The 15120-nt window shown below is 35.1% G+C and overlaps 1 protein-coding gene across 1 annotated transcript in view; it reads left to right on the top strand.

Moving 5' to 3' along the window:
* Smp_137250 (hypothetical protein) overlaps positions 1-14512 on the top strand; it is a gene marked incomplete at both ends in the record, with an annotated part of 19740 nt that extends 5228 nt beyond the window's left edge. The window contains one exon of the mRNA XM_018792308.1: positions 14235-14512. Coding sequence (XP_018644174.1) covers positions 14235-14512 — 278 coding nt within the window. The remainder of the gene's footprint in view (positions 1-14234) is intronic.
* Positions 14513-15120: the final 608 nt, after the last annotated feature.

Genomic DNA, 15120 nt, shown 5'->3' with positions numbered 1-15120 from the left:
TGTGATGTTAATGAAATATTTTGTTATCCTAAATAATCAGCTGCTGTTCGCTTTGGTCCAATTTGTTCACAATGAATCTCAGAGGAATTTTACACAACGAAAGTCTAAAATTTCAGTAGAATAGAGTATTACTAGTGCAGTGAACGAACTCCATCCTTCCGTGACTGCTATTACAGTTGCTCTCTATCTACATTCCCATTCTATTCAATTCGATCTTCTCAACCTTCGACTGACAGCCATTCCACTTCTGATTGGTGTCACATAAGACTTATCTATCGACAGACATAAGTAGCACACACCACACTAGTACAAGATCAAAGTTAGGCAAGAAAATATCTCTAAAAATATAGTTGAAACATATGAATAAGGACTGTGGAATACGTTGAAGTATTTTGGAATAAATTTGACAAAAAAACACTAACATTAGCTCACTGTTTTCTTGAAAATCTGATCTTCATTTCCTCCTGTCAGTTTTGGTAGCCTAACTCACAGCAAAGTATAATCTGGCTTTATACATGTTTTAACTAATAAACGCCAGATGAGCAATAAACTGAATACTGTCTTTTGATTTCTCTCCAATCAGAAGAATGTTGTTAAACATTCATGGATATGGCTCAAATCTTGAGGAATGTTTGTGTGACAAACAGTCATCTCAGCTGAAAATAATCGAGTTACACTACATGGCTCAGCTTTACATTACAGCAACGATGACAGCGAGATAAAATTCTCTCTATGTGTAGACAATGAAAATACTCTATAATGAAGATTATTGACGAACAGTAACTAAGATATTTCATGAAAATGCAAACAAAATCATTATCATTATATGGACTGGAATGAAATAAATTGATTTATTGTTTGTCACTATTTTCCAATATTTTGTAACAAATTACTTGACTGATTATTTGACAGTATCGTCTTGAATTTTGTTGTTTTCGGTTAGCGCCTAACAAATTTAGTCCTGATATTTAGAACACTAGGTGTTAATTCAGAGTGAATAAATGGTTCATGGTCTTCTTCAATGCACTATCTAATAAACATTATCGACATTTTTAGGTACGGTAAGTGTACCCACAATGCGAAACACTCTCAGTATTTCAGTGGATATCCAGTTGAGCGATAGTAAAATGGTAGAAAACGGAACTGTTTGGCCGTTGCAAATCACTGGTCAATTCAATGCTGTCACTAATATTAGCAAAATATCTGTATATTGTGTGAGAACTGGGTCAGAAAAACCATCAATTCAGGTTGTACTATCTCAATTGTCATCGTTCACATTCAGTGATTATCCTGATAGGTATGTTTGAATCGTTTTAACCTTCACTATATATTTATATCATGGAATAATTGATTCACTTCTAACGCGAATTCATTTTTCACTTGAATATGAATTTCACATAAAATAATCGTTATATTGATCAGATAGTATCCAAATGCACATAATAATAGTCCATATCAACCAATACGCTGATGACTATTCACATGAGGAGTACAAACTTTGGTCTTCAACAAAGAGTTTGAGGATTTTTATGTTATCCACCAAGCAATAAGATTATCATACCCATATTCAAGTGACCAAAAAAATTAGTTTTATTTATTTATCAAAATAGTTTCAAACCTCGTTACTAATAGGTAACCTTCAATGTTAATAATCTCGGTGTTAAATTTCATTGAAAGCATATCTCATAATACCTTAAGATGATTCACTCAACTCGTTTAAACATCCATCAGATAAAACACTGTTAAGTCATATAATTGGTGTACTAAACAGATATGGCCTTTGAGTTGTAGTACATATAACTTATTGGAGTCATATATTTCAAATCTACAGGTCAATCAACATCATTCCGTATCCCATTAGATGACTATTAACAAGTTAGTTTGCAAAGCAGTGTCTATCTTTTCATTTATCGAACATGAGGAACGTGGGTAACTGTTGAACTGAGCTGTAAATCATGACATTTCATTGCAGACAAGTGTCTGTGATTATTAAATGTCACTGCTAAAATGATTCAAATATGTGTCTTAAGGAATTACTGACAAATAAATGTAAAATGATTTTAGCTAGGGCATTAATTTTTTTCTAAAACACTTGTTGCCAGTCTCGAGAACAGAAACATGATTAAGAATTTTTTTATCCTGAGACTATGAAGTAAATTATAGCTTTTAAGCGTAGGTCAGTTTTGCTATTAAAAGCATCCAAAAGCCAATGAAAATCGTTTATGAAGTGTCTTACACTTATCTCGGCACAAAACTGCTATGTTTGAAGAGATTACGAGTTCACCCAATCTGCGAATGGAACGAAGACACAGTGACACAATGACCAATAAGCTAGCTATTCCGATGTGTCACAGCCTCGTTAACCAGAGAGAGAAGTTCAACTTCAGAAGAGGGAAACATATTCCACAAGTAGCAAGAAGCATGAACACCAACAATAAGCACAACTCAAGAGTACATATACAGCATAAAGATGTCCTTGGGAAATGTCACAAAATAGCATACTAAAAGAGACTACAAACAAATAGCATTTAAGGTCCACCCAGGTGGAAAATACGACAAGAAGGTTGAAATGGTTGGTTTTGGCGCGCAAACAAGAGATTCAAGTTGTTTTTAATAGAATTACAAATATAAGGCATTTACCAATTGAGATCTGGGGATCTAACATTCTGATATGTCTTGTAGTTTTTCCCCGTCGCCACTGATATGTCTTGTAGTTTTTCCCCGTCGCCACTGATATGTCTTGTACGGTTGAACGCTTTATTCGGATCCTAGCTATTCAGATAACCCCAGGCTAGCACTACTCAGCGACTTGAAAGACCAGAGAGAAGACACGAGTATCAGAGAAGCACTTTACTACAAGGTTCATTTATGTACAGAAAAACAGGGGTTTTATAGTAATTAAAAGACCTTGAGATTCCATAGTAGCAGTATGTTAACAGCCAATCAGGACCTTGTTATTTTAGTAGCATTTTTAGTAGCATAGCTTCTAACTAATCGCTGATTGGTTGGGCTCTTTATGAGCCTCTCTAGAGTTTATTGTAAGCCGACCTAACACATTCCCAACAAAATCATTTTGACTTTTGTTAAATTAATCGATCTGTCGAAGACAATATTTAAGCATGGAAGGTGTTAAAGTTGTTACTCAAAACTCTCATGAAACCTTTATTGCATTTTATTCATTCTCAATTACTTCGAACCAACTAAACTCATATTCGCTTAAAGGTGAAAAAAAAACGGAACAATGAAGAGAGTAGAATTCCGACATTTTTCTCTGTGTTACCTCCAACAGTTACTTAATTCGATTTAATTTCAACAAACTGATCTAATGTTAACATGTTTTCTGATGAACCAACTATATTATGTATTTCTGATGCACAATAAACAATCATCTGGGAATCATTTAACTGGTGGAACAACCCAGTCGTTTCCATCGACATCAAAAATAATGCTCTTCAAATTTTAAAAATGTTCATTATACTGTTTACAAGATTTCTGACGATATTGAACATTGGATGATTAAGTTAGCAATAAAAAAGGCGTATTATTGTGAACAACTCTAATAATTTCACCTTTTTTCAGCCATAAACGTCTACACTGTACTAAAAATGCCTAAATACTGAAATCTAAGTAGATGCAAAGTTATAAATATTCTTGCTATTTCTCTGCTGATAGTAATAAGTTAGTCCTATCAAACTAGATTGGAAAGCTTGTAAAATCAAATATCAATTAAATTGATAGATAATCCAACGATTATTTGAATTCAATCATCAGAATTCCAACCATGTTACTGATATGTAATAACGCTCTACATATTTCACATTTTTTATTGAATCCTATACTCAGAGATGTGGTGTACCTTCAGACAGTCGTTCAAATGATGAATGGTACCGGGTTGGAGTGTGAAAGACAATCGATAATTTTCTATCTTAGTCCACAAATAAAATCAATCAATGTAGTTAATCAAACAGGGAACATAGATAATGTAACATTGAAAACTCCTTTAAACCCGGTAACTAAATCAGTTCAGTTCACAGTAAGTTTTTTTGTTTCAAGACAAATTATGAAAACAATATTTAGTTTAACCCACTCAAAATTTAGTTGGAGCATTTAAAAAGAATTGAATTAATTTTCTGATTCCAAATGAAATTCTTATCAACTAGTCTAAAACCGTTTACTTGATCATATTACTTGAAGAATAAATAACTGGTAACATCCAGAAGTACACTTTTAGGCTTTCTAGATTTGAATGTTCCATGAGATAATTGTACATAATGATCTAACGGAAACAAGTAATTTTTTCAGTCTTATATTTGATATCAAGTAATAGAACAATTGACCAGTTGAACTTGACAAATTGATAATAGAATAGACACGTGTGCGATACACCAGTCAAATGGATCACAGTACCATATCATGCGCCTCAGACACTCAATATGCGACAAACGATTGAGAACCAAATATGAACCACACGGTATTTCATTGATGTGTAGTGGTGGAATCGAAATATGATTGGTCGTTCAGCGTGCACAAATAGGCATAGCCTATTGACTATTGAATATGTGGTTTCTTAAAACAACTCATTGTAATTGCATAAACATGAAGAGGATTGAGCGAAAATAATTTCCTTTCCCACGAAATCATTTACTAATATACTACTATACATTCATATGTATAGTAGTAGTAGTGGTAAATATGTCTATAGGATAGAAAAGATTTGAGATGGTAGAAAAGATTTGTAGCTCAGGTGGACCATTCTGGTGGAATTTGGTTCTCTGAGCTGAATGGTTTGCTCATCATAAAGTGGTTCGAGACTCCAAATATCAAAATCAAACGAATCATGAGAGTTGTATCTGTTGATGTGATTTATGATTGTTTGTAAAATATCAGCAAATCATTTAGCAAACAAATGATACAGAGAGTTATTCGTATCACGTGTAGGACATAGGGATATGTTCTTCTCCAAGATCTTTTCGGAGTTCGTATAGTCCCGGTATAGCAGAACCCGATTGTCTGCGACGTTCATAGAGGTTACGAGTGATATTAAACTCATCTTTCATCTCCCTTATGATTCTAGTTAACATCTGTTCCATTTTTTCAGTCTCATCTTAGAGAATCTGACAGCACCAGGTCATATCCAGAATAGTTTGATGACGTCGTCCTGAAGACCCATAATGACAAATCCTTTGATCATCATAAAGTGATTCAAGACTCCAAATATCAAATGAGGTTGCGTAATAATCAGGGGTTAGAGACGAATATTCAGACGAGAATAATTTACAAGTCAAAATCATGAAGGATAATTGTCCGCTTTACTCGGCCTTGCTTCTATCCAGTTCCTTTGATTGTGTAGATTATTTTGAAGGAAAACTCCTTTGGAGCGACGTGTCCAGATATTATCAAGTGTTTTTGCATCGAAGTGGTAACTGTTTTGCATCCTCCCTTTAAAAGCCACTCCAGGTATTGTTCTAAGATGAGTTCAGAAAGTGATCGTTTTATGCAGCCAATGTTACCTGCTCCACAGGATCAAGTAGATTTATAGATGCATATTGACATGAGCGGAATTTTATCGTTATCATATTTGTGAATGCTAGGCCGGCCTGAAAATACAATACGTAGCTTAGTTGAACAGGTTTTACCCAAAGAATTTTGGAATATTTATATTAAAGAGTTCGACAGGCTTATCGCCTTTAAATTCGATATTCATAAAAAGAGTTTTCTTTCGAATTGTCGGTGCTGTTTTTTAGGATGACTTGGTGTTAAGTTCCTATCTACCAATCTAGGTGGATAACCGTTTTTGATTAGTATCTGATAAGGTTGAAGTAGTTCGTCATCCACTTCATCATTAGAACATTCCCCTAGGCCTTGAGGATAAAGAGTGAGTCAAGTTTCTCTTTCTACTCAATAAGATCCAGCTATGGAAATTCGTATACCGGCCATTCCAGGTCGGTTTTAATATATAGATCTCTGTAAAGAACCATCTGAACTACTTTTCAACCGAACATCATGAAATTGCTCATTCGCCTCTGCTTCCAACGTGAATTGAATTGAATGATGAAAAGTATCGGATCAATCCGAAATTTCATTGAGGTCCATTTTTTCTTCACAAATAATGAAAGTATATGGTAATCTGAAGTATTTGAATTTATGTGTTAACTAAGAACTCGCGAAATAATGAAATTTAACGCAAGTATAACAAGATGAGCACAAGTGAACGCATTATATTTGGAATTCGTAATCAGCGGCCACTCATGTAAGAAGGAATCATTGGTTAGTACAAATAACACAACCGCCACAACTTAAATGGGAATGCGAATTTCTGTAATCGATTGTAGAATCTGCATGATCTAGGATGTACTTATTAATATTAGAATCAACAGCCGGAATTGGAACAGACTCACTTGGTTCCTGTAGTTGTAACTGGTCAACATGTCGGTTAAGTGTACTTAAATCATTGATATCTAGGATTTCAACCATAGATTTTCCAACCTTTTTCACCACGATTCTCGTGGCTGGTCGAACACCATTTCCACGACAACATGTAACTCCTGAAGACTCTAAACGCCTTATATTCGGACAAAGAATTCTTCCTTTGAATAGCTTTGATGTAGTCTCTTTCTTTACAGAATGCTTAGCATTTCTATATTGCAGTAGAAATGTGTCTACTCCCCCATCCGATTCATCAAATAATGAAGCAGCAATGAAATTAATAGCAGTTTCCAATGTCCTGACGAAATTTTCTGCCTGACCATTATAACAAGGGTGCCCGGAAGCAGTGAACAAATGTCTGCACCTTATATCACTCAATCAGGTAGTGACTGCATTTACAGCAAAATGAGACTCATTATCAGTCAGTAATACCATTAGGTATCATCCATATATCTCCCGAATGAACGAAATCTCTCAATTATCGATCGAAGTACTGTATTTTCCAGATTAGCCATGAAACAATCAGCCAAGAGGAGAGCTAGTGGTGAACCCATTGCAACTTCATCAGTTTGTCTATAGAAATCATTATCAAACCTGAACCGCACATTGGGGGTACATCATAGAGATTGTTGGTGGATAACGGTGTAATCGAGGACGAGTCCCAAATAAGACGAAACGCGTGTCTTGGATTTCACTGCTAGCCACCATCCATCTCTGCTTATAATTCGTGTGACTTAAGGCAATATCGAGGCAATTTCCACAGTATGCACATATGCCAATAAGAGACTGATCAATCGCAGTCCTAAACAGCAATGAAAAGATTCAAACGAACAATCCCAAATGCATTATCCCGTTTAATCGTTTAACAATGAAAATGTGATCAGTTAACACAGTGAAATCAGAACAGACGTCTCTTGTAGAAATCAGTTTATAACATAATACAACCACTTAAATTCATTATAATCAAACACTTCTACCTGAACTCATTAACTAATTACTACTTATTTCCACAGGGTATAATACAACGTTTTAGTGATCATTTTGTACTTGATCGACATAATGAATACACTAAGACTGTCAGTTTCGTTTTCAATGTTCGATAAGCTCACAGTATCCAGCACGTTCAGGTGTGAGTGAGTGCTCCTCACAAGATTCAATCTTCCACTAGTTTTTATCTCAGACTTTTGGAGTTGTCTGAAGCTATCTGCTATGAATATGTTAATGTTGCGCACTACGACATAGCTGATGGTAAACACAAACTCGTCGAAATCTAATGCATAAAATATCATTTATCATCAAAATCACATTATTTAATCCACGTAGCACACCACTCAGTAAATGAACTAAAATGTGCTAGAAAATGCTGTATACATGATAGTTATTGAACAATAAATACGTAAAGGATAACGTCTATCCATTTGGTTTGTTAACCAAAAATAAAATGATCTAACAAACGTTCAGTCAACTGAATCGGGAAACTTCGATTATTCATAAATGGATTGTAATCTTCCTTCTACAATATCACTGAAGTATTCAAAGGGCATAAATTCTATATGATGTTTGGTTTCAACAGCTTTTAAAAATTTCAGTCACTTCATGATTTGGTTTCATTGTTTAAGCGCATTGTTATATAAAAGTAATATTTTTTTCTACCACTTTCTGGGTCATAGTCAAACATTTTCGATCCCAAATTTTGATTTTAAAGGCGAAATATCATCTCTCTAAAACAAAAGTTCTATCTGTGTAGGTAATACTGGAGACAGACAAAAATCCCCACATCCATGTTTTATATCTGTTTACCAATAATTGCTGCACGTAGTTCCAATTCCATGAAAATCTATTCAGCCACTGCAATCACTTCATACTTCAAGTTGCTACTGTGAAATATTTAGTGTTTCTGCTGAAGCATCCAAACTCGTTTAAATTCACCAAAACTTTGCTTCATTTACTGAACTGAGAGCAGTAAATCGGTCTGATATCAGCATTCACTTTCTTTTGCAATGCCAATGAAACTTTTAAATTTTGTGAAATTCTGTTCACCAAGAACAGTGGGGGGGGTAAATTACATTAGATTTCTTTAACTACGTTAGTCATCATTTGAAATCGTTTCATATTACAAATTGAAACATATAAATTTCAAAGATATATCAACTGTTGCTGTGATACAACACTTATGGATGTTATTTTTCTCGTTTCAGACAGGACGTTTGTATTTTGGTGCAAAGTATGAAGTCATCTTTAGCCTGAAATTCAATCCATCTCTTAGTACAAGCATTGTGAAATATCCAGTTCTGGCTGAAATTGTGTGCAAACCCTATGAACGTAGTATTCCTGTAGTGAATAGCTGCGCAAAACAAAAGTTTTACAAGTTCAGATCTCCCCTACGTGTTGAACTTGACTACACTTGTGAGTTTTATCAGTGTGTATTTTTCAAAATTCTTGTTATGACTGACTATAAATCAATATTACCAATCAAGGTATGACCGCATTATGGGAAATACGTTTCGTCTGTATGTCACATACGTTACCTCAAATGAAAAATGTTTTTCGCAGATAAATCGCTTTCTAATTATCATCGTTAAAATTTCCGCTGTTGTGAAAACGATTACAATCGCTGAATTGCATCCGATTTATCATACTGTCATCAAGTATTCACACATACAAATACAAATTGACAAGTCATCATAGTTTACTGAATTTTTCTCATCCTACTGAAATCATAATCGTTCTCAAAATGTGACATGCTTGTTCAATGCTTACTGGAAAATGATGAGTTAGTCCGCATATAGAGTTATCAATTATTTAGAGGCTTTCCAAATTGATATTTCATTAGATTATACAAAACTGATAGTAATGTACAAACCCAAACAACAGATAAAATGAATAATACTCATCTTCTTGTTGAGAAGTATCAACTAAATATATTTGCACTGTAACGATTCACAGTTCTCGTACACTCTCCTATCAAAATGATCTCGAAATTTGTCAATCATAATGATAAGGAATATTTGTAATTGGTTACTTATCTTCAGTCACATCACATTACTGTGAAAGAAAGAATTCTCTATCTTTTTATTGATTTTTGTGATAATTAAAATAATTCTGAATGACTATGCGATGTGTTATTTAATAATACTTTGCCTCGTATTGACCTTTTGCATTCAGATCCATACAACTTACCTCATTACGTTGCAATGCAGAACTCTTTTGTACAGTTGCCCGACCGTCAAGCAAATACATTTCTCAATGTTGGTGATCTTTTGTTTTATTGTGGACGTGCGATAGGTATGAAAGGTTCATTAGATTTGGTGAGACGTTGTTTCAAGATTAGTAAATTGCCTGAAAGAATTTGGTTTGGTAAGTAATCATAGACAATATGTTGTGTTATCCCTCGTGTAGGAGCATAGGTCACCCACCAGCATTTGCCATCCAGCTCTGTTCCGGAAAACCCATTCCAACACTTTCCAGTTTCTTTTCACTCTTTTCATGTCTGCTTCCAATTCTCGATAGAGTGTGTTACCACTGAGCTATCCGGGCTGTGACTGTCCAAATTCACGTATGTCGGGTCCTTCGTGGTGAAGATCGAATCCTATCGATCAAGTTGCAATGTACCTTTGTGATGATGCTTGTAGTAATTATCCACGTTTCATCTCCGTACAATAGAACTAACTATCTTGAATTTGGGATTGAAGATTGTGACTTTGATGTTGGTTGAGAGTTATTTTGAGTTGTGTATGTTCTTCAATTGTAGGAATGCTATGCTTGCTTTACCAATCCTCTCATTTACGTCTGCATCACATCCTCCACGTTCATCGATACACTTCCATGTACATGAGAGTTTCCACCCCTTCCAGAGCGCCTTTTCATCAAGTGTGATTGGGTTAGTGTTATCCGTGATTTATTTCAGTATCTTTACTTATCCCTTATGCATGTTGAGGTCTACTGATGCAGTGGCTGCTGCTACACTGGATTTCTTGACCTGTATTTGTTGATGTGTATGGGATAGGAGGGCAAGGTCATGTTGCAGTGGACGAGAACACCACAATCTGTAAAGTTCACGTTGTCTGGCTGATTCTGATCTGTCCATTGTATTCGGTACTTTCCCTCAGATGTTGAGGTCTTCATAATCCAGTCTTCCACCAGTAGAAATAGAAAGTTAGAGAGTATGCGATCTTGTCTGACACTCGTTCTCAATTGGAATACATCTGTCGTCCATGCACCACTTTGCACTGTAGTCTGTCGAATGCATTACATTTGACATTGAATATCTTCTCAGGTACAACATAGTGTCGAAGAGGTTTCCATAAATTCCACCTATCTACAATATCCAATGCTTTTTTCATAGTCAGAGGAGTTGATGTATAGTTACGAGTTCCATTCAATTGATCGTCCTTAATGCTTCAGATAGAATATTGTCAGGTCTTTCTGCTTCACTACTCTTCATTCTATTGATGGTCATCTTAATTTCCTATATCGTTGTTGGAGTGACATCTATAGGAAAGTTTGTGTGTACTATTTTGATAACCAGTGGATTCAGTGGAGCTGTCCTATTCAAGAGTTCTTCGAAGTTTTCTATCCGCCTGTTCCTGTTTTCTTGAATCTCGATGATTGACTAGGCTTCTTTGTGCTTGTTGGGCCTTGTTTACTATATTTCTCTGTTAGTTACTTCGTTGTGTCACATACTTATTTCATATTTCTTTTTCTTACAGCTTTTCCCACTATCGTTGCTAGGTCTTCTACATATTTCTGTTTGGCAGTTCTATTCCTCCTCTTCACTTGTTTGTTTGCTTCAGTACATTCAGCTTGTGACTTGACTTTCTCTGTTCATGTTCGACTGTTGTTGTTAACTACTGTCTTCTTGTTCTTCCTTTCTTCAATATTGTCCAGCGTTTGTATAGAGATGCATTCCTTGTGATAATGTTTGTTGTGGTCCACAACCTCCTGACACGTTGAAGTTAGTACCTCTTTGATCCCTTTCCAGTAAACCACCATCGTAGTTTATTCGTCTCCTTCCAGTAGATCTTGTAAGGCTTGTAGTGTGTTGTTGACAATTATCTTGAATTGGTTGAATTTGTTAGTATCTGGAAGGAAGACTGTATTGAACCTTTTTGTAATGCTGTTTATCCTGTTGTCCAATGCTTCTTTAGCTACAGTTTTATCGTGGTGATCTGAAGCCATGTCAACTACTCTCCTGATTCTCACGTCTTCCATTGTCCTTCCGAATTTGTTAGTGATCCAAATATGATCTATCTGGTTCTGTGTAGTGTGGTCTAGTGACGCCCGTGTAACATTCGGTATGCGTTTGTGGTGGAATATCGTGCAACCTATAACCATTTCGTTGAATGCACATAGATTTGCATATCTGTCACCATTCTCGTTCCTTTCTCCTAGTCCCCAGTCCATGTCATCACATGATATCTTCAAATACAGTGTTGTCCATTCAGAATTCGGTGTTTAGGTCTCCCATCAGAATGGTCAGGTTATTTCCTGTGCACTTCGCAATGATTGATTGCAGCCTCTTGCTAAACTGATCTTTATCGTCATCATTGCTATCATCGGTGGGTGCATAACATTGGATAATATCCATTTTGATTTCATCCTTCTTGTTTAGAAAGACGTATTGAAGAGATTCCCTTCCTTTAAATTAGTTTCGTGCTTCATTGGACAGCATCAGCACTACTCCCTGAGTGTGACCGGACTCCAACAGAATCTCTCCTGAATCAATGCTTTTCTGTCCCGGTTGGGTCCGATGGGTTTCACTGATTCCGAGTACTGTCATGTTGTATCTTCTCACTTCCATTGCTATTTGACTGGTCCTTCTGACCCGCCACATTGTCCGGACATGCTATATCCTCAAATTAATGGTTGATGTGCTTGTTAGGAGTGTCATCAGGCACATGAAATGCGAAGAATCTCGTCTTCCATTATGAGGCATCGTAATTCTACCGAATGTAGATCCTTCAAATAGGAGAGCAGAGTTTAAATTGTAAACGTTTTTTAATCAGCTTGTTGATTATTAGCATGATTGTTTTTCATGGGATGGTGTTGCAGACCCCTCGCCCTTCCTTTTATTTTCTCCGGTTCTTGTGACCAGCGGTAGACCTAGAAGAGCCACAGGTGGAGTTAGTTTAAAACTAAGGTTATTTAAATGATTCACTTACTGGTCATCATTTCAAAAATATTTCATCAAATTCCTGATTCACTGAAATTCTTGAAAATTTATACAAATCGTTAACAATAATTATCAGTCCTCCATTTCACTCGAGGTGAATACAAATTGGTAATGATTTGTTACTAATTAACATGAAATCCAGTTGCCATATCGTCCACATTAACATCAGTGTTTACTTCAGCACTATCAACATAAATCCAAAAGAATTTCATAACAATATGTGACCTTTCTGGAGTTAACAAGTATTCATGCCCAGCATTTGGTTTGTACTGTAATTCAGTATCTTGAATTTCATACATACTACAGTACAAAACGACTAATCAAATTATACTAACATTTATCAGAATTAGAATGTTCGGTGTTGATTTCGATATGGTTTGAATATTTAATATTCAATTGAATAATCGTGTTAACTATGACAGTTAAATGTACACCAATGTAGCACAGTTAACTCCATCTTTGTGTTTAGTTAGGGTGTGTATTGTACACAATACAATATCTCTACATAATTCAATAGTAATTAATGAGAATATTAGAACGAGTAAACTAGACAAATTAAGTCATCCGAATCTCAAAGTTAATTGGATGCTTATTAAAGTTACCTTTTATTTTAATTACAAACAATTTCTTTCTCCATTTTATAAAACTATAGAAATCCCAATAACAAATAAACGTAAGTTCAAATCAATACTGAATATACCCCAAATGCAAACCTATTTAGTTCAAATGTAGTGAACGAGAACACCAGAGGGTACAACCAAATGCATTACAATACAAAATTACAGAATATTTTAGTAAAATCTGAGAACCATAAACTGAATACTTCATTTACGAAATGTCAATCAATCGTCTCACACTTGATTGTTCCTTCGTTTCCACACCAATCGTTCTCTGTTCTTGTTCTCTTTTCTTCGATCTTCTTAACTTTCTACTCCCAGCATTTCACATTCGATTAATGACACATACTATTTATATCTGTCGACCTCAGTAGCACACACACAACCAAGATTTATATTATTCGACAAGTATAGTAATTTCTTCAGAATAATCAACCTTTTGATGTTCAGAGCTTACTACCTTGTAACAGGAGAGTATCCAGTACCACCTCTGTTCGATTCTACTCATTGCCCTATTTTGATTACATTCATGATGTGCTAATCAACCTTAGTTAGTTGACATTAGATTAGAAATTAATAGAATAACAATTATCAAAAATGATTATTCGTGAATCTATTGACTTAATATCTGACTCAGTTTACAAGACATAATGTATAAAATCAAACATTATCATAATGAAGGAGAACAAATGTTTTACATTCAAGTTCAACACCACAAGCTAATTGTGGCTGAATTTGAACTTGGAAACAGCATTCACAATCCATTCTCTTCATATTTTACTATTAATTATACAAGACCACTTGAACTGACTGGCATAAGAGATTTTGTTGTTCGTCTAGGACAAGCAAAGTATTTTAATAAGTAGTAAATACGAACTTTTAGTATTTTAAACTGTCCATTGAACAGATTCATAAAATACATAGTTACAAACAATTTTGATTTATCGAAAATTTTGTTTAAGCTTATTTTGACAAGATAATGTAAGATATATTTCGACTGATTTCTGTTCGATTCTCAGATGTTGGACCATCTGTTGAACAAATCATAGCATACACAAATCCACTTCGCATATTGTTCGGTTTGGGATCAAATGGAGGAGGTGCGGTAATGAGTACGGATTTGGGAAACACATGGATTTCAGTCAACTCATTCGTGTATCAAAAGACTTTGAACACGTCGACTGAAATCATCACAGCAAGTGTCATACCATGGATTTCACTGAGTGGATCAATTGACAACACACTGTTTGAGTCATTTTGCAAGATGCGAGTGGCTCAACAATGGAATGGTAAGTAATCCATAGTAACCAGATGCTCAATCGTGTTTTCTGTCATCACACATGAAAGTGTGCATCAAAACCTAAGATTATTCAATATTTCTTCAAGTTTTAGAGCCATGTCAATTGCAACCGAACAAATATCTCTTGTGATATGCACTAGATAGCAATATAAATATGTGTGGCATTTATTTCTAAGATTGTCGGTTTTCCCATTAGTGAATAATCTGTTTTTCACACGGTTGTTGTTCAATAGTACCTTTACAAATTCCTAATATTCCATAACGTAACTTTTGTCATTTAACGCTGACATGAAGATGTTAACACCACTTTCAGATTATTTTGTTAAGATGCACATAGATAAACAACGAAATTTTAATCTGAATTGGTTTATTTCTATTCATTGATTCCACCGTTTGCATGGTTGTAAGACTTTACTCATAGTATACTGTTTTGACTACGTTTCACTATCTAGTATTGTTTAAATAAGAGAGGTTATTATTGAAAGTATTACAGGAGATTATCAGATTTCTATCACATTCATGATTGGTTGCACTGTGGATACGACACGTATTCACGAACACATTGTAGCATAGTTATGGTTTCATTATTAACACTCAAAATATGT

Source organism: Schistosoma mansoni, assembly GCF_000237925.1.
Source record: "Schistosoma mansoni, WGS project CABG00000000 data, supercontig 0384, strain Puerto Rico, whole genome shotgun sequence".
NCBI lineage: Eukaryota > Metazoa > Platyhelminthes > Trematoda > Strigeidida > Schistosomatidae > Schistosoma > Schistosoma mansoni.
Note: the sequence above shows the minus strand (reverse complement) of the source record. Positions and strands in the feature narration are given on the sequence as shown.